The sequence below is a fragment of the Rhagoletis pomonella genome, unplaced genomic scaffold, assembly GCF_013731165.1.
Source record: "Rhagoletis pomonella isolate Grant_MI unplaced genomic scaffold, Rhpom_1.0 Rhpom_scaffold_02238, whole genome shotgun sequence".
Taxonomy (NCBI): Eukaryota; Metazoa; Arthropoda; class Insecta; order Diptera; family Tephritidae; genus Rhagoletis; species Rhagoletis pomonella.
This window is the reverse complement of record NW_023460792.1, coordinates 6,764-31,178: the sequence shown is the minus strand read 5'-3', so window position 1 is coordinate 31,178 and position 24,415 is coordinate 6,764. Positions and strand designations below refer to the sequence as shown.

At 36.3% G+C, this 24,415-nt stretch overlaps 1 protein-coding gene across 1 annotated transcript; it reads left to right on the top strand.

The window, feature by feature from the left end:
• Positions 1-235: 235 nt before the first annotated feature.
• On the top strand, positions 236-23,593 carry LOC118753231 (nose resistant to fluoxetine protein 6-like; the record flags this gene model as incomplete). The annotated part of the gene is made up of 4 exons (XM_036488107.1): positions 236-960; positions 22,444-22,609; positions 22,688-23,311; positions 23,366-23,593. Coding segments are annotated over 4 exons (1,644 nt in total), but the record flags the coding sequence as incomplete, so codon positions are not given.
• Positions 23,594-24,415: the final 822 nt, after the last annotated feature.

Here is a 24,415-nt window from a genome sequence, read left to right as displayed (position 1 = left end):
ATAGAAGTAAAATGAGTAAGTTAACAAAACACGCGAACTGGACAAATATTATTCTCATAACTTTGACTGCAAATCGGCACGCCGTGGTCCGAATTGCATGAAATTTTTGTTGGATAGGTTTTAAGACAAAACAGTCAGTGGGACAGTCTAATGTACATATATAAATAATAAAACAATTATGTCTGCATATTTACATATGACTTGATTACTCACCAATCGCTTTTTCTGTTTTTTTCTTAGCGTTGTTTCATTTTTGGTCCTTACTCTAATAATTGCCGGCACTTTATACGAAATTTACTTGACGAGTCGCTTGAAGGCGGCACTTCGCCTTCAAGATAAGGAGATGATGAATAATAGTGAGACTTCATCAGGCATAGGTTGTGCTTCATCCGATTACGGAGATTCTATGGCTCATGAGTCGCTCAAGAAAGAGTCAATAAAGGAATCGCTGAACGAGTTGAATATCGTACTGAATATACCGCGTGAAGTAAACGGCGGTCCAAGTAGCAGTAACAACACTTCCGATGAACATCTGGAAGTTCATCTTCACGAGCCCGAAAAACTTAGCGTTTACTCCGAATTATTGCTTTCCTTCTCGGCCATTACCAACTTCAATGCCATTTGTGATAGGAATGTCGGCGCGGACACTATTCCCTGCGTACACGGACTTCGCGCTTTTTCAATGGCGTGGGTTATACTCGGACATACCTGCATAGTGGTTTTCAAATACTCAGATAATATGGAGATGCGTAAAGAAGTGGAGAAAAACTTCTTCTTCCAAGCTGTCACAAACGGACCATTCAGTGTGGACACATTTTTCTTTATCAGCGGCTTTTTGGTTTCATATTTGTATTTTCGCACGAATGCCAAAGGAAAACTGAATAAACTCACAAAAGGCAGCAGTGAACTGGCGGCTGGTACTGCACACTTCTTGGGATTGGTCGCTTATCGTTTCATGAGGTAAATTTTATTTACATTCTATAAAATTCATATGATGTACACGCATTTGTAGATACATATTAATACCAGAGTCGCCACCTAATTTTAATTCCCTCCCTGACTTCGCCGGAAAAAATGCCTTTTTTTTACGAAAAAGACCGCCTTCATTTATTTAATATCTTATTCAACTAAAATTTAAATTATACTCGCATATGTATCATTTTCATAAATTCGAAGAGCCCGATTAATTTTTTTTCCTAGCGTGTTTATTTTATTATTCTTTGGTTTACGCTCAGATGAACCCAAGGCATATTGAACAGGTAGATTAGCAGTAGAGCAACTGATTTTTTTTAATTAGTCGGTCTCTAAGTTGTCAAATATTGTTAGCTTTAAAAAATATTATATTTTTCACAAAAATTGATTGAAAATCAACTTTTGGAAAGTTTGCTTAAGGCAGCTGTTACCTGTCACGCGTTGGCAATGCGAGGTTTTTTCAATAATTCGAGAGTGAAAGCGATGTGAACGCGAGTGAGAGGCAAGTATCACGTTATTTTTAACTAACACTTTGAACCACATGAAGTAGAAATATTTTTAGAAACTGCTGCGTTCTCGTTTTCGAACATCGCCTCGCATACCGCTCCATTGTAAATAGACATTTTTGCCAGTAGCAAGCCAGTTCAGTGAGCGTGTCCTGTTACTTGCATAATATAAACAAGCGCTCAATGACCTCATTCCAGTAAAAAGTTCATGCCAGTAATTGGGATACCGATCTACTTTTCACGCCAATACTGGCATGCCAGTATGGCTTTCATAGTGACCAGAAGCCTACGTAAGTGGGAAAAGCTTTTGACTGCCATTCGCGTAGAAGTGGCCAGAAGTGATTCTTTTGCGTCCGGTTCAAATCGCAGCTTACGACGTCCAGATATTTATATCTCCTTAGCGACGAAACAACCGATGGGCATGAGAAGGCATAAGACCTCACGTGCGCTGGGTTTGAGTCCCGCCACGTTAAAGCCCAATGAAAAGAAAAAAGCCTCGGATGAGACCCTCTTCTTTTAACGACGACCACAGTAAACGTATATGACTTGAGTACATGCACCACAAATAGCCGGACCTTTAATGTGGAAGGTGCCTCTGCCCGGCTGGTTGATGTGCTCATAAGGACAATAGCTGATATCACCGCCATTAAAGAAATGCGTTGGGCGACGCAAGATAAGAAATGCCTGGTGTATTGCGACATTTACTACAGCTGTCATGTAAAAGAGCGCGAATTCGATGTTGGATTTGTGTACTGTCATTCACCCCTGTGGACGAGCATCTCGCCTCAATCCGCATCAAAGCAAGATTCTTCAACATCTCGATCATTTGCGCCCATGCCCCGACGAAGGGGAAAGGCGAGGCGTCCAAGGATCTCTTCTATGAGCGCTCAGAGCGTACATATAAGGGCTGCCCCCGACGCGATATCAAAATCGTGCTTGATGATTTCAATGCCAAGGTAGGCAGGCAAGGAATTGATCTTTGGCGCCACTGTCGGAAAATTCCGTCTCCACGACGAAACGTCCGCTAACGAACTCAGGCTTATCGACTTCGCCGGGGCCCGAAATATGGTATTATGTAGTACTAGGTTCCAGCAGAAAAAAATATCTACCAAGCTTGATGGTTGTCTTCAGATCGAAAAACGAGAAACCAAATCAATCGTGTGGTGATTCATTCATTCATTTTTATTCATTATTATCTTATGAAATTTAAAGAAATTAAACATTAGTTTGTACATTAGTGAACATACAGTAAAATAGATACAATAAGATAATAGCTAATGGCGTTGAGTGTTCAAAATGAGAACAGTGATAACACCATTTACTGTTATAATTACAATCGAAGTATAGAGATGTAGAAATGTAGAAATGTGGGGCGCAAAAAAAATATCATTTACCGGAGTTATAAAGGTTTAACATTGATGATAAATAAATTATTAATATAAAAGTTTTTTTAAAAATTAATAGAAATAAAGTACATCGGTTCATTACATAGCAAGCAACTTACAAGTGAACTTGTTAAATCAAAATAAAAAGTAGTAAGAAAATATGTTGCAATGTTATTATGTTATTAAGTCGGACGCCGGTTATGTGATAGGCCGTAACAGAACTTGAATATCGTCATGGCTTAAACCAAGAAACCATAATTTCACCTGCTTCAGAAAAACGCTTATTCTACGAATTGTTTGTATATCATCGGGAAGTTTATTGAAAATCATACACGATACTATGGTATAGAAGTTTCGATACAGAGTTGTGCGTGAGGCAGGAACAGTGACGTTTGTATTAGAATTGCTTCTTAATATGAGTGAAGTGTATATAGGACTTCGTAAGTAACCACTTCTCATAAAAAAAAATTTTAAAACTTTAAAGTAGTACAAGTGTCTTACAGGGAGAATATTTAGTCTCCTAAAGAGATTCATCGAGTGCGTTAAACGGCTAGCATTACAAATCCTACGTATAAGACACTTCTGCAAAGTTAAGAGTGGTTGAATTCTACTAGAATATGCACTGCCCCAGCAACTTATTCCATATTGAAGTTTAGACTGTATTAGTCCATAGTACATCATTTTTAGCACACTGCTTGCACATAGTTTCTGAAGGCGATAAAATGAGCGAACGGTTGCTAGCATGTAAACTTTCATGGCAGAGATATGCGAAGACCAGCTTAGGTTGTGATCGACTATAACACCCAGATATCTAAAATTATAAACAACTTCGACGTTGAAACATGTTGCGTCACAGTTTGAATCCGGAAAATAAATAACACGAGACTCGTTTTCAATACAAGTATTAGTACATAGTTTATGTCGCAAGCAGCTTGCAGAGTGAAAAATAATATCACCACTAGTTACTTCCTTGCCACTAAGACTAAAATACATTAGTTTAGTTTTATTGCTTACAATAAGTTTATGAGAAGCAAACCATTCTCTTAGGAGGTGCACATCGTGATTTATGTCCACAAAAAGATTGAAAGCATTGTTTGATCTATAAGCGATTGCCAAGTCATCTGCAAATGCTGTGACTTTTCCTACAAAAGGCATTGAAAAAAAGCGAGTTAATATAAATCAGAAATAAAATTGGTCCAAGGACTGACCGCTGCGGGACTCCCAAATCAATTTGTCTAGGTGCGCTTTGACTTCTTAAATTTAGATATGACTCAAACCAATCTAGAACTTTTCCACGGAAACCTGCTGAGTGCAATTTACATAAAAGAATATTATGGTCGACCATGTCAAAAGCTTTTGTTATATCAACAAAAAGACTAGCACAAGTCCCTTTTTCATCCATTGCTTTATAAATAAACGAGCAAAAGTTAAGAAGAGCATCTTCAGTAGATACTCCTGACCGGAATCCATATTGCAATGGACTGAAAAACTTTATTTTATCCAAATATTGCAAGACTCTGCATTTAACAGTCTTCTCAAAAACCTTAGAGATTGATGGCAAGAGAGAAATAGGTCTGTAGTTATTTTTATCTTTCTTATTCCCTTTCTTATGTAGTGGTATGACAATAGCACATTTTAAGTCGGCTGGAAACACTCCTGTGACTATACTAAAATTGAATAAATGCTTTAAAATATCAACAACATATAAAGCAATGTTCTTTAAAGTACGGTTTGAGATACCATCATTCCAGAAGAATCAGCATTTTTTAAAGAATTTATTAAACTTAAAATCTCTGACCCAGAAATTGGTTCAAAGAAGAAACTACAGCCGGGAGAAGTATTTACAGAGTAAAGTAAGTGGTTGTTGCAAGTACAGCGCATATTATTATTCTTTGGAGCGGACTCTTTTCCAATTGTAACGAAAAAATCATTGAGATGATTGGCAACGTCTAAAGGGTGAGAAACAAGTTCGCCGTCGATATCTAAAACAAACGGATTAGTTTCGGCTTTCTTATTACGATTTAGAATGTCGTTGACCACATTCCATTCTTTCTTCACGTCACCCTTCGCAGCTAAAAATCTATTCTTATAAAAATGATCATGCCTGAAACGACATTCTTTATTAATATTGTATGTGAGGAGTTTCACACGCTTCCGTAGGCGAGTGTTTGTTGGGTGGTTGCGACATTTCACGCGTAATTTATTTTTAAGTTTAATTTTCTTAAGTAGATCACAATTGACCCAGGGCTTGAGAATAGTTTTCGAGTTTTTGGGAAAAGTAACAAAGCTAGATTCTGTTATGTGTGCTTGAAGCGTAGACAAAAATAAATTGTAGGCTTTACTCACGTCCTTTTCAGCATAAACACTTTCCCATTTTTCTAAACGAAGTGAATTATAAAGAGCGCTAAAATTTATTTTCTGTATGACTGGTGGACTGTTATTATTGAAATTGCGAACATTATTTAAACAACTAATTTTCAGTCCAATCATACAATGGTCAGAAATTCCAAGATCAAAGTTCAAACCCGCAGATGGGCTAAGTGTACTACTATCGAAGCGTCCATAAATATGGTCTATATTTGTTCCAGAAACTGGCCGGGTAATACTTTTAATAAAAGATGTCAAGCCATGACTTGCCAACAGTTCAAGATAGTTATCTACTGTAGCGTTAGCGCTTAATAAATCAATATTGAAATCTCCTAATATGACTAGATTCGCTGTGGTTTCCCTATCTAAAACAGAAGAAAATTCTTCTTGAAATACCTGTAACGATTTTGAGTGAAGCCTATAAACACATACAAAACTAATTAGTTCCTTTTTAGTATTCAAATTAAGTTTTAAAATATCCACACTTGCTAGGCAAAAACGTGTAACATCGTACTCATATATATTGCGTACGAAAACTCCGACACCACCAGCCGAGTATGAATCATTAGTATTCGCGAAGAAATTGTAACCGGGAATATGGTAATCATTAACTTCATAAGAATAGATCCATATTTCCGTTACAAACACAATATCTGGAGGATGAGCAAAGGCTTCCAGGTTCAAACATAATGAATTAAAATTCTGTCGTAGGCTTCTCACATTTTGATGAACAAGGTTAAAGTATTTCTTTCTACTGTTAAAAAGTTTAAATCTTCTATGACATTTATGTTGATATTTATGTTAGAGCTGTTGTCTATAAAAAACGTTCTAGTATTCATTTATGAAAACAAAAAAGAATCCAAAAGCACTAAACAGAAAAGTCTGCTAGGTCTTCAAACGTTTTTATTACAGCAGCTCTATCATGTTCCGATTTTTTCATAAGTAACCTTGAGTTACTGAGCCACAGATAGGCGGAAGGCACGCTCCCAGTGTTTTAGACGTACATACACTCCGAAGGCCAAACATTGACTCGGACCACGGCTGCCAACCGTTCCGTTTCGGCGGGACTGTCCCGGATTTAAGAGCTATGTCTTGGTTCCGGTACAATACATGCCGGGACGCAAAATTCCCGGTTTTCGGCAAGAAAAAAATTTAGACATCTCGTTGTAAAAAATTTAGAACACTGTAAATATTTACATATTCTATTTACTAATTGCCACAATACGCCGTATGGTAAAAGTATAATTTGTAATTGTGTCCCGGTTAAAATGAGTGAAGTACAAAGTACATATGTTCGATATTTTTTTTGTTTGCAAGAAACAACCTGCAAATAAATTCCCAGAGGTCAATAGGATTCTTTTACTAACTTCAAACTGGCACATTGTTATACTAAAATGCCAACGTGCAGGCAAATTTACTGAATTTTCATGAGTTTTGCACGAAGTAAAGAGATTTTTTTATGTTTTTGTTGTAGTATAAACAACAATTCGCCGAAAAGTTTAAGTAAAAGATGTCGCATTCGTTGTAAATAATTACTTGTGCCAATAATTTAGTGCTGCCCTATACATACAAGCATTTTTATTTAAATTTTAGTAAAGTTTTTAAGTAATCATATTAACATTGAAGCTTCGTTTTATGAAATTTTTTATATATGAAATTAAACTTTTTTTGTTATTTATGGCCTTATAACAATTATATTCAACAATTTGATTGAGCTTGAGGCCGTTATTAATGAACATTTTTGTAGAAAATCAACAGCAATTTACATTTTGGTAGAAGTTATAGCTGCTATCTCGGGCAGCTATTCCGCTGCTATTTAGACTTGACCATGTGGTGGATGTTTTTATTGGTTTTTTGTTAATAAATATTATATTTTTAGAATGTTTAACTTTAGGTGTACTCGTCCTTAAATTATTTTTTGTTATTTATGGCCTAATTTTACATTGCTTTGCTTTTCTAAAAAGAAAATTTCCAAAAATACAGCATTAAAATTTATGTCGTTTGTTACAGATTGTGTATGTAATTTTACCTAAATGAGCGTAAGTGCGAAATTTATGGTCAAGAGACGACCACATATCGATGGTCCTCTGCCATAACGACACAACTCAACTCATGTCATACATTTCAGTATAGCCAATTAAAGATTTTGTGCTTCGTAATTTAGCAATAATATGTCTTGGAACGTAATTATTCCGGATTATTTGCAGTCATTCAGTAGGGAATATTTGTAAGCTTTCAAATTATGACTTTTACTAAAGATTTAGTAAGTGTAGGACTGCAAAAATACGAAATAAGTAACAACTCATATGTAGTGTATCGAAAAAAATTCCATTTGTATTGCTGAAAAACGGCACAAAACGAAAAATGTCGTTGTTTCCCATAAAAAATTACTAAGTGTCTCACTGAAACTATGAAATGCATGATTAACCTATCGAGAGTTTTTGACTTATGCCAATATTCACGATAAATGTGAGATACGTGCAACTGGTTCAGTAGTAAGGGACGCCAGGTACGGAAGGGCTCTACACGTCAAATCGTTCAAAGTTATAAATTTAAGATTTGAGCGACAGCAAACACAATAACGTTAAACTAATGGTTCACTTAATATTTTTTCACTAATCAATGAAAGAAAAACCGCTAAATATGCACATATTTCTTAGCTAAAATTTGAATGTTTAAAATGTTTCCTCTTCTTCGGGCAGTTTGACAGTTTTCACAAACTCGCCCGGAAAAAAAGTCCGGCCGACTTCGGGCTAATAAGAAGCAAATATTACTTGCTCAAAATGGCTCTCAACAGCCCGAGAACCAACCAAAGAGACACAAATTGGCCACTTTCGGGCGAGCAAAAGAACATACTTATTGTGCGTCCCGGTTTCACGAATTCAAAAATTTGGAACCGTGACTCGGACTCGCGATCAGCGTTGCCGCGAGCTTGAAAAAAGGGTATCAGTTGCCAAGAAGAAACATCATCAAAAAGTATCAAAAGCAAACACAACTGTTATTTTTAAACTTTTATTTGAAAAACAAATAACAAATAAAATATTATATTTAAATCCATAGTTATAAAAAAATTTTATATTACTTGCTTCAACAAAAACAGAGAATCTGGATGCTTATTTGCATAACGAAAAACAAACTTATAGGGCCCCTAAACCACACAAAATCAGTGCGCAACACGAAACTAGTACAAGTCAATATTGTGGAAATTAATAAATAATAAAATTGCGCACACCTTATTGTGGAGAAACGTTGCTGAAGTAAATATGCGCAAGAAATATGAATGTGCGTTGTATATTTTGCAGCACGAACACAAATTATTGTACAATAACACAAGCATGAGCAAAATATCAAAATGATTTTGATTTTAGCGCAATAACTGTGCAATTTAGTACAAACAACGCCATACACCACACAAACGACCAACGCAAGCCCGATATTGCGCAATGTTTTTGTGTGGTTTAGGGGCTCTATAACAGCGGAATGTGGCAAAGAAATTCCGGGTTGTGTTTCCCTTATAAGAGTTACCAAATCAAACTTATAAATATCTACATATAAAATTCTAAGACTTTAAATAACAAAAAAAAATATTTACCTTTAAATAACAAATAAAATTGTTATTTCTTTATTAATTGTTATTACAAATCTTTATTTTCACAATTTAAAGCAATTAAAACACGCTTCCTATCGAAAAATGGAATATTTAGATAATTGGCTCTTCTGCCATTTTATTTTATCTTGCTCTTCGGGTTTGTTTACTTTTACCCCAGGAATAACATCTCCGCCGGGAATGCGCAATCTTGTATTTTATTATTCTTGACTCGGACCACTATCTTATTTCAGTAAAGATACGCGCCCGCCTCTGTGCAACAAAAAATGTGCGCCTTACAGCTCTATTCTGCACGTTACCGAAGATTTTGTAACCGGAAAATTGTATTACCAAAAAATTTTACCAGTTCTTGTCACCGCGATTCTAGTTACGTTGGTAATGCAGTTAAAATATTCAGCAATTCAGCTATGAAGAATTGTGGAGATTCTGGCATTGCATATTTCACGGGGCAATAATTTGTTATTAGCTTATGAGATGGTAACCAAATTTACCGCTTACAAGAGTACACAGAATTCGAAAAGGGTTTAAAATTTGACAGGAACTTAATTTACCGGTTACGAAACTTTTATTACCAGCGCAGAATAGACCTGTAAAAATGCAACAAAACTTAACGTCAAAAAGCTACAATCACAACAGATGGCCAATGCATTCGCCACTCGACTCTCACACCTGCTCTCTGAGAGCACTTTTCAATAAACCGACATACGCGAGCAGTGGAACCACATTTCCCGCTCATTAAGTACCGCCGCCGATGAAGTAGTCAAATTTCAGCTAGCCCGAAAGAACAATTGGTACGGTGAGGAATGTCAAGAAGATGCAGAGAAAAAAGATACCCCCACGCTACGATTGGGCGCAACGCGAGCCATATGGAACCGTTATGAGGAACTGAAAAAGGAAGCGCGCCGAATTTGCTGCAATAAGGAGGGAAAGACCGGAATAAGTTTGGGCGAAGAGACTGAAATACTGGCCGACAGGGAAACAGCGATGTCCCAGAGATGTCCCAACTCCTGACTATGACGAGGTACGAATAGAGATTATGCGGCTGAAAAACAACAAAGCTGCTGTAGCTGACGGCCTGGCAGCCAAACTATTCAAGTACAGCGGGGGAAAAGATAATAAGAGCTACAGAACTGAACCGCTCAGGCACAATACTTTCCAAGAGCGTGCAATTGCTGGCGTATGCCTACGACATCGACATTATCGGTAAAACAAGGGTTACGTGTTTTGGAAGTGTATATAGGAAGCAAAGGGAATGGATCTGGTAGTGAAGAAGGGCAAAACCATGGTGAAATAATAACAAGGTGTTGTCAGTAGCGACGTGTTTGTTGTAATTTTGACAAGATCGGCATGCTTATTTTCATTGCTGCCGGTCTTAATTTTTATAATGCTATTAGTTGGGAAATTGTATTTAAAATACTCCATTTTAGTATTTCATTTTATCTTGATTTTTAACCAACTTGGTGTTTTCAGAACGATATTAATATTTAAAATTGCTGGATTTGTATAATTTTTGTCCTCAAAATATAAAATATAAAAGATATCGTAGTTATCAATGGAAAAAGACGTACACAAAAATCGTATGGAAAGGCGATTTTTTTATATTAAATATCTTTTGCTGCATTGTCATAATATCGAGCCAAATGGACTACTGATACACTAGAATAGAGCGGCAGCATGGTTAAATTACGACTTCGCTTATATTATCGATATTTATGTGTTTTAATCTATATGTCAGCCGCTGTGGCGTAGTGGTAAGCAGTGCGCGCTCCACTCCGCAGCATCTGGGTTCAAGCCCTGGTCAAAGCAACATCGCAAAAATATAGAAAAAAGGTTTTTTTCTTAACAGCGGTCGTCCCTCGGCAGGCAATGGCAAACCTCCGAGTGTATTACTGCCATGAAAAACAGCTTCTCATAAAAATGCAATCGCCGTTCGGAGTCGGCGTAAAACTGTAGGTCCCTCCGCTTTGTGTGACAACATCAAGGCGCACGCCACAAGTCGGAGGAGAAGCTCGGTCAAACACTAACATATGTGTAAGCGCCAATCTAGTATTATTATTACTAATCTACTTAAAAAATCATTTACAGTTTTATAGGAAATTGCCTTATTTTACGGCCTGCACTTTTTTATAAGTTACAATATATGTGCAACCTGTGTGGAGCTTACGATACAAACATATATTCAGGCTTATAAGCCTGTAATTAAACATTTTTTCTACATTTAATTTGAAATAGTATGCACGAACGGATTAAAAGTAGTAAATAGTTAGTACTTTTTCTACTACTTTAAAATGCGTGACCGGAATAGACCTGCCGAAAAAGTGAGGTTAAGTTACTGACAACACCTTGTTATTATTACACCATGGGCAAAACGAAGTTTCCCCTGTCATCACACAAACTGTCAGAGCATAAGCGTCTTGACACCCACGTCACTGTTGACAGTTACAAGTTTGAAAAAGTAGACGACTACGTTAATTTAGGAACCAGCATTACCACCGTAATAATGTTAGCCTAAAGATCCAATGGAGAATCACTCTTGCCAACAAGTGCTACTTTGGACTGAGTATCAGGGTAGCCAACTAATTTTTGATAATTCCCCGATTTCGATAATGAAACTCCCCGATTTTGTCCAAAATTTCATAAAATTCACCGCCCATAGATACAGTCAGTCAAAAAGTAAAGTAAAGTAAAGGTACAGTGAATTTTTTACAATACCGGCAACTATTTTTTAAACATTTTGTTTTTCGCAAATTTTTTGTAAAAATATGGTTAATTCTACAACAAAAACCCCAAAAATCAGAGTGCCAAGCCTTATGCAAAGTGAAAGAAAATTCTGCAAATTTTCATTCAAATATTGCACTTTTTATTTACACTCTTTAGAAAAAAGTTGAGTACGCAGTTTTTTAGCCCATTCAATTTTAGTATAACAAAGTGCAAGTTTGAGGTAGCTAGGATTTACCATTGATTTTTAGCATTTTTTTTTTTTGTTGAAGGTGTCGCTCATTTTCTCCATATAAAATAATGTTCGATAATTTTTTTATATGGAAAAAATGTGCGGCACCTTCAACAAAAAAAAATTTCCAAAAATCAATGGTAAGTCCTAGCTTCCTCATACTTGCTCTTTATTATGCTAAAATTCAATGGGCTAAAAAACTGCTTTGTTTAGAGAATTTGCTTTAATTTTGCACAAGGTTTGAAACTCTGATTTTTAGGCTTTGTGTTGTAGAATTAACCATGTTTTTATAAAAAATTTGCGAAAAATTATTTATTTTAAAATAGTTGCCCGTATTGTAAAAAAAATCGCTGTATCTAAACTTTATTTTCTGACTGTAGGTCTTTTGATACATTGCTGGTCTTTCTGTTTAGTTTTTTAATATATATGTATGTATTCATAAACCAAACCAAACGTTTATATAGTCAACAAATAAAAAATAAAAAATGTACACATAATATTTACATACATACAATGGTCGGAAAAACTTAAGTCGACCTAAATTTTGACCAGTTTTCACAATTTTTTTGTTTGTTATTTAATTAGAGCTATTTTTTTAATATGGTTCATTCTTTAACAAAACCCATATAAATCCGCACTTCGAACTTTATGAATTATTTAAACAAAATTCAACAAACATTCGTAAAAATGTCGAGCTTTTTAATTAGATTTTCTAGAATGATTTTTGAAAGCTTTGTAGCCCAATCAATTCTAGTATAATAAAAAGCAAGTTTCAAGTGGCTAAAAATTTTCGTTTCCCTGCAAAAATCGCGACTACTCCATGCATGCGTGTAAAGAGTACTCCCTAAGGACCAAGGAGTACTCCAAAATTAACCACAATTCATATAAAAAATATGTTCCAATTAACATTGCGATGTCCTAGGGCAGGACCATATACTCCATCCCCGCATTACATCAGAGTAGCACAAAACTACTCCAACATAATAACAATGGCATTGTTGCTATATTTTTTCGTTTGTACACGCTTTTGTTCTTCACTTCTCAAATACTTTTTCGAAATTAATAAAAAGACAAGACAAAAATTAAAAATTATATGTTGCCTCTGACGGTATTCGAACCCGAAATGCAAATGTGCCTTCAAATGCTCAACTTCAATCACGTGATTAAGTGATCGGATAACAAACAATAAGCTAGCGCAGAGACACCAGTTGGTCCGCTACAGCATGACAGAGGAACACTTTTGTAAGTACTCCAATTTACCACAAATAGACTACATGATCCAACGATTTTTGCAGGGTTTAGAACGTTTTTACGTTCCATATAAAAATAAATTGTTTATTCGTTATATGAAAGCAAATGTGACAAAGAAATTTCTAGAAAATCAACAGAAATTTGCATAATTGGGTTGCATAATCAGTACTTTTATTTGCAGTTGCATTTCTTATGCAACTTTTTTAAGTCATTATGAAATGAGTGAAGCAAAAAAAGAAAAAATTAGTTAACACCTAATTCCTCACAAAAAACAGTTCAAGCCCCGATTTGGCACGCAAAATGAAATCCCCCACAAAAAGCGGTCCTTTCCCCGATTCCCCACGCAAACTGAAATTCCCCGCAAATCGGGGAATTCCCCACGAGTTGGCTCCCCTGCTGAGTATGCAGAAGTAAAGTCTTCTCTCGTCGTACAAAAATCACACTCAATAAGTCACTCATCATGCCCGTGTTGGTTTATGGCGCGGAGGCATGGACAATGAAAACATCTGATGAATCAGCTCTTGGAGTTTTCGAGAAAAAGATTCTGCGAAAGATTTAGTGGCCTTTACCCGTTAGCAATGAGCTTTACAACGATATAGACATAGTGGAGGGAATTAATATTCAGCGGCTGAGCTGGCTAGATCATGTCGTTCGACAAAACGCTCCAGCTCTGATAGTATTCAACGCGGGCCGCGATGCTGGCAACAGAGGAATAGGAAGGCCTCTTCTGCGTTGGAAAGACCAGGTGGATAAAGACTTGGCTTCACTTGGCATTTCCAATTGGCGTTAGTTGGCACAGCAGAGAAACGACTGGCGTGCTGTTTAAGACTTGGCCAAAATCGCTTAGGCGGTTACAGTGCCAATAAAGAAGAAGAAGAAACTGATAACCAGGCAGGTGTGAATATCCATTATTTATGAAGATTTCATGAATAAACAAAGAAGCAGTTGCAACCAATTACATGATTTTGGACTCAAGTATTATTAATTCCTTATCAAACTGACTTCTTGTGTCGTTAATAATTGAATCTTTTTCAAAAGTAATTTTAACTTATTTTACTTCACTTCATTGCCACTGTGTTTTTCATTTCACTGGCTTCTGAACAACTGGCATAGTGTAGACAGTCCTCATCCCAGTCCAGCGCTAGCCTGGGTGACTGGACTGGCTTGTTAATGTCATAAAGTAAACGGGGCATAGGTAGGTAGGTAGATGTGGCTGACTAAAGGCCCGTCCGCATAGAACTTTGGCGTTGCGTTGGCGTCGCTTCAACAGCTGACTATGAATACATGAATTCAAATGAACCCGTCCACATAGCCCAAATTCGATAACGCTCACGCCAACACAAAGCAAAAATATGGCCAACTTTCAAATAAATATAATTATGTGAAATATTTTTCCTTTTTAATCAAGTTCGGGCAAGAAATATCGTCTTTAATGCAAATATTGATATGAAATATTAATTTATCAGTCTTTAGTATGTTAATTTAGTGGCCCAAGCATTCGCTGCCAAGCGTTCATTGTAGCAAGCATACTTTTAACGTGCGTTCTGTCAAACCAACGCCAACGCCAAAGCCAACGCGATAGTTCTATGTGGACCGGTCTTAAGAGTTTCACTCCCATTTTGAAACTCGTCAGGCATCTAGGGTTTAAATCTCCCAATTTGTGAAGGTCACTAAAGCAAGGAGACCCCAGAAAGCGTAATCTGCTTCTCGATAATGCCGAGCATTTACAGAGAATGTGAAGAACTGTATCCTCCTCCTCATCGTTCTTGCAACTTCTGCATAGGGTTACCAAATTTTTTAGGCGCGAAATCAGTACGTCAGACTTTTTCATACTAAAAAAATCAGTAGTTTTCATGACTTTTTTGTTCAAAGCAAAATTATGAATATGAGTAACAGATAATACTTTAAAACGCCAGAGTACTTGTTTTTAACAATATTTTGGTATATAAATAAAATATAGTTCATAAAAAATAAAAGTGTTATTCATTTTAACATGAGTTTACACATCATTGTACACAGAAGCCAATAAATTATCTTTTATTTATGAGGCATTTCATGTCACCGCGGCCAACTCTGTGGGCGACCTCTCAGGATTTGGATGAAAGTTGAAGAGATTGAAGGTCTAGGTGACATGAATATACGTGCAGCATATTTTGCCGATATGACGTAGGGTTGCCTATTTACACGGGACTTAAATTTTAAGAAAACGTCATACATACCTTTCCTTAAAGTGCTGTATCTTGGAAACCTTTCAACGAAACTTAATGATATAAAATGTATTTGTAAATTTTTTTTTATAAAATTTTTTTTTTGATTATAGCATTTAAAATTTTTTTTTTTTACATAAAAACATTGTCTATAATGTCAACTTTAAGTACGCAAATGGGCGTAATGGGCTACTTATGCGTTTGCGTCTAACGCTTGAGCAATATGATAAATAGACATTGAAATTTTATGAAATTGTATATTTTTTAAAGAGAAAAGGTGTGTAAAAAACAAACGCAATATGAATAAATGATATTAACTTTACTAAAGGACTGAAATCATGAAAATCCCTTCAAGGAAATGGCAGAATTTAACTTTGTTGCAAGTTCACATGGGAAATCTGCTTACGACGTGATTGGAGGAAATTTTAAGAGACTAGCAGCTAGAGCAAGTCTTCAACTCCTGATGTTACAACAAATTCGTACACCCGAAGCCCTCTAACATAGGGCTGCCAGATATCGCTGTTGCCAAACCGGGACACTTTAGGGAGGGCCTCTCGCCCCATTCTCTTTCATTTCGACGTGCGAAAGGATGTAGTGAAATTTTATTTTGACAGACAAAAACAAAAACATAAAAACATGAGATCATGAGATCATTCCAACGTACGCCAACAAAACAAAACAACTTATTACAACTAAAGCACAGAGAATTTTTCACAATGCATGAACCTTTTTTTATTCTTTATAAAAATACAGTTTATAATAAATATATGAAAAAACATAAAAATAAAATTTCTAAACTTTGTGCTAAACTCGGGAAAATTCAATAAATTTGCATACAAATTTGCAACATTCTAATCAGACTTTTTATAAACATTTTTAAAATGAAGTTTTGCAGCCCATTAAATTTTAATTGATTTTTGGTATTGCTTTTACTGAGAGTTTCTTCCATACAAACTATGTTCTGTAATTCTTTTTATATGGAAAAAACTGTCAGCAAAAAAAAAAATAAATGCTGAAAATCAACGAAATTTGCCGGCAACTTCAGACTTACACTTCATTAATTGGCTCAAAAGCTACATTTCTGAAATTTTTCTAAAAGATCTGATTAGAAATTGTGATCTGATGAAAGAGCCTCGGAGCCAATAATTTTGTACGGCACTGTACTTATAAGTACTCTAGGTTTCATGAAAGAAAAAAATTTAAGTACAAGATAACATTAAAATATCAGTCATATTTTTCGTTGCTGAGAACTTGTTTTCCTTAATATAATTGTAAAACTCTGTGCACGTCATTTTGAACGTATTTAGGTACATATACTAATCATCAACTATTGCTTGTGCAAAGTTCAACTATCTCGAAATGTGACTATTTAACAGACTAAACCGGTGCACTGAGAGAAAGAAGTTTAGAATTAAAAAAGCCTGCTAAATTAAAAAAATACGCATATGAAAGAGCACCAACGCAACTCGTAATACATTTAAGTATACAAATTTTAGTATTTAGTATAGAAATAATCAATTCAAATACGCCCATATTAAAATGAAGCGATTTGCAATTACCGATTGCTTTTTCATAATTAAGTTAAAAAAATATTAAAATTCCATGCTGGTTGTAATGGGAATTGAACCCTGACCCTCTGGAAATTAGCAAATTGTGGCAAGCATCTTCGCGCACTCAGCTACAGCCAGACATGTAAATGTGCATTTAAATGTTGAGTTTGAATCAATACCACGCGTGCGTGTTATGAAAGTATTATTTTTAAATACGAACATTTTTAAACGATAATCGAAAAGAAAAGATTCATGTTTACTATGCGTTATTTCCCTCAGTGAATTCATAACATTTTGTTGAATATTACAACGCGTCAGCCTTCTTTTTAAATAATTTAAACCCCATTATATTATCGCAGCTGGTACGCAACGACCCGTCGATATGCCCATAAAACTATTGAACTTTTTGTGGTATTTATTTCATAGGCATATGAAACATGGTCTGAAATATGTCAACTATAATTAAATTATTTTCTTCTTACTTTTTACAGCACAGTTTAAGGAAGTTCCAACGTTATGTAAAAACCGTAAGAAAATCCTAAAGTATTTTGTTTGAATTGAAAATTCAGTACAAATCTGTACGAATTTTGAAAAATCAGGACATTAGCGTACTGATTGAAGAAATGAATAAAATCAGTACCAGAGTTGAAAAATCAGTACTGTACTGATAAAATCAGTACGTCTGGCAACCGTACTTCCGCAGCATCTATGGTAAGGCACTCCGCGTCGTTCTGCATGTTTACCTATAAGGCAGTGACCCATTAGAGCAGGCTTTCCCAAAGTGGGTGCCGCTAGTGCCTAGAGTATACTAGTGGTGCGGGCCAATTCTTTAAACTTTCCATTCACAACGCAAGCGGATGAGTCAAACTTCAACATGGTGGCCAGAAAAACAAAAAATTTTGATTTTTATTAATATTGCCTTCAGCGGCTCGTCAAACCCCATACACAACACAAATGGCTTGCAGCAAAAGTATATTTCGATTGGTCTGTCAAGCCGCTTGTGTGGTGTATTTCGCTCTTACGCGTAGTTCCCCAGTAGGTTTTGTCAACTAAAAACTGAATCAAAAAATTTTCAGAAAAATAGCCGAAAACGTACCCTTCTCACAACCATTTTCGGTACTTTTATAGACCTAATCCGCGTTTCATCCACCTATCTTCCCGTTTTCGGATTAATTTTCGGATTTTTTGCTGGCTTGGCTGCTCTCATGACGAGCGCAGCAGCTTCACGCACGTGTATTTGTTACTTATTCTTTGGAACTTCAAAATCACACTGTGAAAAAGCGAATCGACACGATTTTAGAGGCAGTCGAGAACGAACTTATAAAAAGTTTGAAAACTTGTGAATTTTTTAGCTTGCAACTTGATGAACTAGTAGGACTTGATGTTGTTCTCGTGTTGGTGAGGTGCCCATTCGCAATGCAAATCGAAGAAGAACTTTTGATGAGCGAAGTACTTAAGACTTACACCACTAGCGACGAAATTTTTAAAGCTATCGACAAATTTGTACAGAAAAATGGTTTGAAATGGAGCAAGTGTGCGGATATTTGCATTGGTTGGAAAAACGAAAGGAGCAATGTCTAGGATGAAGCAAGAGGCAGAAAACGCCACGAGAAGTCACTGTATGACCCGTCGGTATTCCCTGGCGACTAGGAAGATGCCGTCACTAGATTTAAAACCCGTATTGGATGACACTGCGATGATAACAGAGGCCTGCGAAATTAAAATACATCTTTGGTTTTTTTCTAGCACGTCGAGATTTTTTATTGGTGACATGTATATTTTAGAATTTCTAGCAATTTGCATGAAAACCGCATAAGTAAACAAAGTAAATCAGAAAAACGTATGTAACTTCGAAGTTAACGCCAAGAAAATTGCTAACAGTCGGTTTCACCAGCAATTCAAATGGAAAATGATCTTTTATTTTCTGTCAATTTCCATATAATATTCAAAAAATTAAAATCATTTTTCACATAAATTGCTTTTGTGAAATTGGCTGTAAAAGTTATTTTCTTAGCGTTAACGCGCATTACCAGCGTTAACTTGGAAGGTTTAGAAAAAAAATTTGTCGAATATTTTCCCAACATTGACTCTGTGAATGTCTACAGCTGGATAACAAACCCGTTTTCATGTGACCCGAAAAGTAATCCTACTGAGATGACAAATTAAGCTATTGAAAACCTTCTGGACATAAGTGAAGACAGCACTTTGAATATTAAATTTGAATACGAAGGGAGCTGAGAGAGTTCTGGATGCAAGTCTATGCAGAAAACACTGCTGCTGGCAAGATTGCATTAAAAATACTAGTGACTTTTACTTTCACATTTCTATGTGAGACTGCATTTTCATCAAATGCTTACATAAACAAGTAATTTTTAAGCAAAAAAACAAAACCGACTTCAATGCTCATATAAAATATTAAGGTTATCGTTAATCTCTTCATGATTCAATGATCGGATTTAAACCAAGTTAGAATGGGACCACCTGTGAGCTAACCCCTTTCCTATAAAAAAAAGAACTATAGTAATCGCTTAACGTGGTCCAAAGTTATGCGGGAACATATGTACATAAAGATAAAAATAATAATAAAAAAATATTCCGACTAATAGATAACCTTCTCCTGTTTGTGAAGTCGGTTAAAAACAAATAAATCAGCAAGCTTTCAGCGTCAAATGATTTCAAAGCCCTCAATAAACTTAAAGGAAATAACAAAACCATCAAAACAATTTCAGTCTAGTAATGTAAATTTTCAATACTTTCAAGTATCGATCGATACTCGATACTTTGGAAACAAGTACACAGTATTCGATACTTTTACATTAATAATAATAGATTGGCGCTTACACATATGTTAGTGTTTTGCCGGGCTTCTCCTCCGATTTGTGGCGTCCGCCTTTATGTTGTCACACAAAGCGGAGGGACCTACAGTTTTACGCCGACTCCGAACGGCGATTGTATTTTTATGAGAAGCAGTTTTTTTCATGGCAGAAATACACTCGGAGGTTTGCCATTGCCTGCCGAGGGACGACCGCTGCTAAGAAAAAAACCTTTTTTCTATATTTTTTTGCGATGTTGCTTTGACCAGGGTTTGAACCCAGGCGTTGCGGAGTGGAAGCGCGCACTGCTTACCACTACACCACAGCGGCCGACATACTTTTACATTATTCCGTTAAAAATTCCTTACACCAAAACCGATAAAAATCGTATGACTTGTATCCTTATGTTCTTACGCATAGTGACTCTTTTTTGGTAAAAATGTTTTCACTCGAAAACATTGCATAGAAACTACTGAACTGCTGTTGAAGCTTATTGTTACACTTATACTTATCATAAATAATTTTTAACTATTTCAGCTATTTGGGGATATACATATTTTTCCTATTCTTACCACCACGCGAGCGGATCTCGATGTCCCTCTAATAAATATTCTTGAATATATTGATTACCCTCGACTATAGCAGACGCTAAAAAACTTTTGTGAGCTTTCTTAGATTTTTTATCAAAATCACTCCAAAGAGAATTGCCGTTTTTTTGATCCACATTGTGTTCCGGTAAATTATCTTTTTGAAACCTGATTATACACTGCTCTCCTAAACCATTCTCCATTTAACCATTGTAAATTTTGCAACCCGTTACTTTGCTTTGGCGACGCTTGTTATGAAAATATATTTCAACGATGATGTTTGAGTAACGAAGTATCGACATAATTTTTTCAATACCCATCGAATACTCAAATTGCTCAACAGTATCAAATACATACTATTCGATACTCGATACTTTTCCCATCACTATTTCAGTCCTCACATTACCGCTAAAGGAGCATAAAGTTTGCATTGTGTTTTCTAGTTTTCGTAGACATTTGAAGAGTAGGGGTGCCGCGAAATTGTTTTAGCACAACAACCCTGCATTAGAGCACCGATTGTGTGAGATATATCATCCCTTTTTAGAGAGTAAAAGCTTCGAGACCTTTTTCGATCCCACCTAGGCCAAGTTTGATTAGAAATTCGACAGGTCGTAGTTTGCACCCATATTTCGCTCGCGCGAGCATAGATAAATTCACTTAAAAGCAACTTGTGAGTGGCGAAGGGCATACCAATGCGGTCTTTACCCGGAAGAATCTGCTTGATCGTTACCCCCTCGCAAATTCGTCCGCCATACAGTTACCCTGAATGTACCCATGACCGGAAACCCAAATGAGGTTTGGACTGTTCTGCTTAGCCACCTCTTGCAGAGATCGGCGGCAGTCCAGCACAATTTTTGATTTAATTGTGACGGAGCTCACAGCTTTAATTTGCTGCCTGGCTGTCACTAAAGATGAACACCTCCTCACCTTTTAAATCAGTACGAAGTTCGTTTACAGCGTCCATCATATCTGAGACCTCAGCCTGGAAGACACTACAGTAGTGCGGTAGTCGAAATGAACGGCTCAGGGCGGGCTTCGGGAAAAGAGCCCTCCTCCCACTCCGCCGCTCATTTTTGAACCGTCTGTGAAAATACTACCGGGTGGAGTATAGTAGTTTTCTTCCCATTCCTCCCTGCTTGGGATATTCATGACGACGTTTCTATCCGGAACCAGAGTTTCAACACAACGGACTATACAGCCCGGAAGAAAGCTATATTTTTTCAGAATGCAGGAGTTACCCAGCAATCCCGATTCCCATTGCCCTGTCTTCCTTAACCGAAGTGCAGCAAGAGATGCCATCTGCTGGCCCACTAGATCTAGTGGCAGAAGATCTAAAAATAGGTTTAAAGCATCATTTTGCGTTGTCCGAATTGCTCCGCTAATGTAAATCATACTAATCCTCTGTAATTAGCTGAGTAGAAAAATGTCGCATAACAGTGTTTTTTTGTTGACGATTAGATTTTATTTTCAGTGGAAAATTCAGGTCCGACTATCTAATAAAAATTATTTAAAATCAATTATAGGGTTTTCTTCCGGCAAAATGAGCATTTCGTATGCGTTTATACTAATTCCATTTCTTCAAGCGGTTTAACACAATCGAGCATAACCTAAGGATCATGAATATAACTTCACATGACAGTTGAAATATTGAAAAAAAAACGACGTATCGTTCCATATTTAATGAATATCCGATATTAAGTTCACAAAATTTTCTGCAATTATTATCCTTTTGGTTGGTGTTTCCAACAGGATAGAAGGATGATGTATTGTGGATTTGTGTCCAAACCAAATGTGACGGGAAATCGTTCCACAATACATCTCTACAAAACTTTAAGAATCAATAACATCCAATTCCCAGCGAAAGTCGGCCCAATCCCCGTTTCTTCACCCAGAGTTGGCGACCTTATTGTCGCTACCATTTCAAACTATCGAATGTGAAAGTGGATACTTTTCAGGAGAGCAAAAAAAACTGTTGTAAAAAATGTTGTTGTCATTAAGAAAAAAAGTGGGATTCGACACTTTGTTAAAGCCAGTATCTCTGCTTATAAGAAGACTAGAAATGCTACGATTTGCCAAATTACATATGATCCTAAACGCGTGCGCAACGTATCGAAAATGAAAAAAAAAAATCATTCGATAGGTGGACATGGTAGCGACGATATGTACAAACATGCTTATATATGTATATGTACTTTCATACACGTTTGTGAAAAACTTAACGAACAATAAATTTTGCCACGATTCTTAGATTGACTGCGCCATATATGTTTGTGCTTGGAGTCGTACAGGTTACTATGAAGTATCTGGCCACATATTCGATATTTGATCCTCCGACCATGGATCATGAGACGTGCCCAAAATATTGGTGGCGCAACTTACTGTATATCAACACACTGTTCCCAGTAGATCAAATGGTAATTAGGCACTTACAATTTTTCGGCTATATCGTCATATACCAGTATTTACTAATTTTAATTATGTACATCTTTTAGTGTATGCTATGGAGTTGGTACTTGGCCAACGATACACAGTTCTACATTATTGGCGCCATCATACTGATCATCGGAGTAAGGCACTTTAAACTGTCTGCATGTACCACTTTAGTTTTCTTGGTGTCGTCTTGGATTACAACAGCTATCATAGCTTTTACTAACAACCATCGACCCGACACTGACGACCCTCTGGCGTTATTTGATAAAATATATGATAAACCGTGGACGCGTCTGGGCCCTTATCTTATCGGGATGGCAGTTGGCTGGATATTGTTTCGCACCAACTGTAAAATTCGTTTTCCACGTCTTACGGTGGCCACTCTCTGGACGTTGGCCATGCTCAATCTCTTTGTTCTGGTATTCGGACTGTATCGCGCTGATTTATCACAATTATTGGCGGCTGCGTATAGCTCGCTTAGCCACTCAGCTTGGGCATTATCGTTGGCTTGGATCACAATTGCATGCTCTACAGGATATGGTGGCTACATTAATTCCTTACTCTCAGCCCCTTTTCTGTATCCGTTCTCCCGTGTCACCTACTGCGCATATCTGGTACATCCGATCGTCATTCGATCTATGGCGCTAAACACTGACGCCCCACTACACTTGGGCGGTGATACTATGGTGAGTTGGCTGTCTTTTGACTCTTTAACTAAATTAAATAAACATTTTATTCAGGTTATATTATTTTTTGGACTTGTGGTAGCATCGTATTTGCTGTCGTTTGTTGTATCGATGTCCTTCGAAGCGCCTGTTGTCACAATGCTGAAGATCCTGTCTCCTAGTCGAAAAAAGCGTATCGCTTAGTAAACTTATGTTTGCAAGTACATTATATATTAGGGTGGTCCAAAATAAGTAAAGTCGGTATTTTAATGCTCTCTCCCCCTAGAATTGTTCTATATCGAAAAAATACACCCATATTTATTTATTTTGAAATAAAAAAAGGTCGCTCAAAGCGCTCAAAAATTTCCATGTATTTTATATGAGGAAAAAGAACTTTTCGTAGAAATGGTATAGAATTCTTGAAAATCAATATTTTTCGATCGGAAAACTCTGGTTCTCTCCAAGAGACTTCCAGTAACAATACCCAATTGTTTACTTAACCATTTATTAATCCTAAAGATTTTTTTATTTATCCCCCCATTGCATCTGGGGTTTTTGACAAACCTATAAAATATCGTGACTAAGAAAAAATTTTTAAATAATTGGGTATTATTATAGGGAATCTCCTGAAGAGAAATAGAGTTTTCCGATAAAAAAATATTTAATTTCCAGAATTCGATACCATTTCTACGAAAAGTTGTTTTTTCCCATATAAAATACATGGAAAACTTTGAGCTCTTTGAGCGGCCACAAAATATTTATTGATTTCAAAATAAATAATAGAGGCATATTTTTTTCGGTATAGAACAATCATAGATGGTGAGAGCATAAAAATTCCGACTTTACTTTTTCACATACATTTTTGGGCCACCCTAATGTACATACATAAGTATTTGCCTAATGACTTGGTTCGTTTCTAGTTACATACTTGTTAGTAATGTTTCTTAAAAATGAAAACAATGTACATAAGTACATATGTACATACATTCTTATCTTTAAATAAGCTTTATTTTTTAATTTTTCCTTATGTACACGAATACGTCCGACCAAGCATGTAGGGTATTACATAAGAACTAGACAGGTAAAATATCCAGTATCCAGTATCCAGATACAGACTGCTTTTAC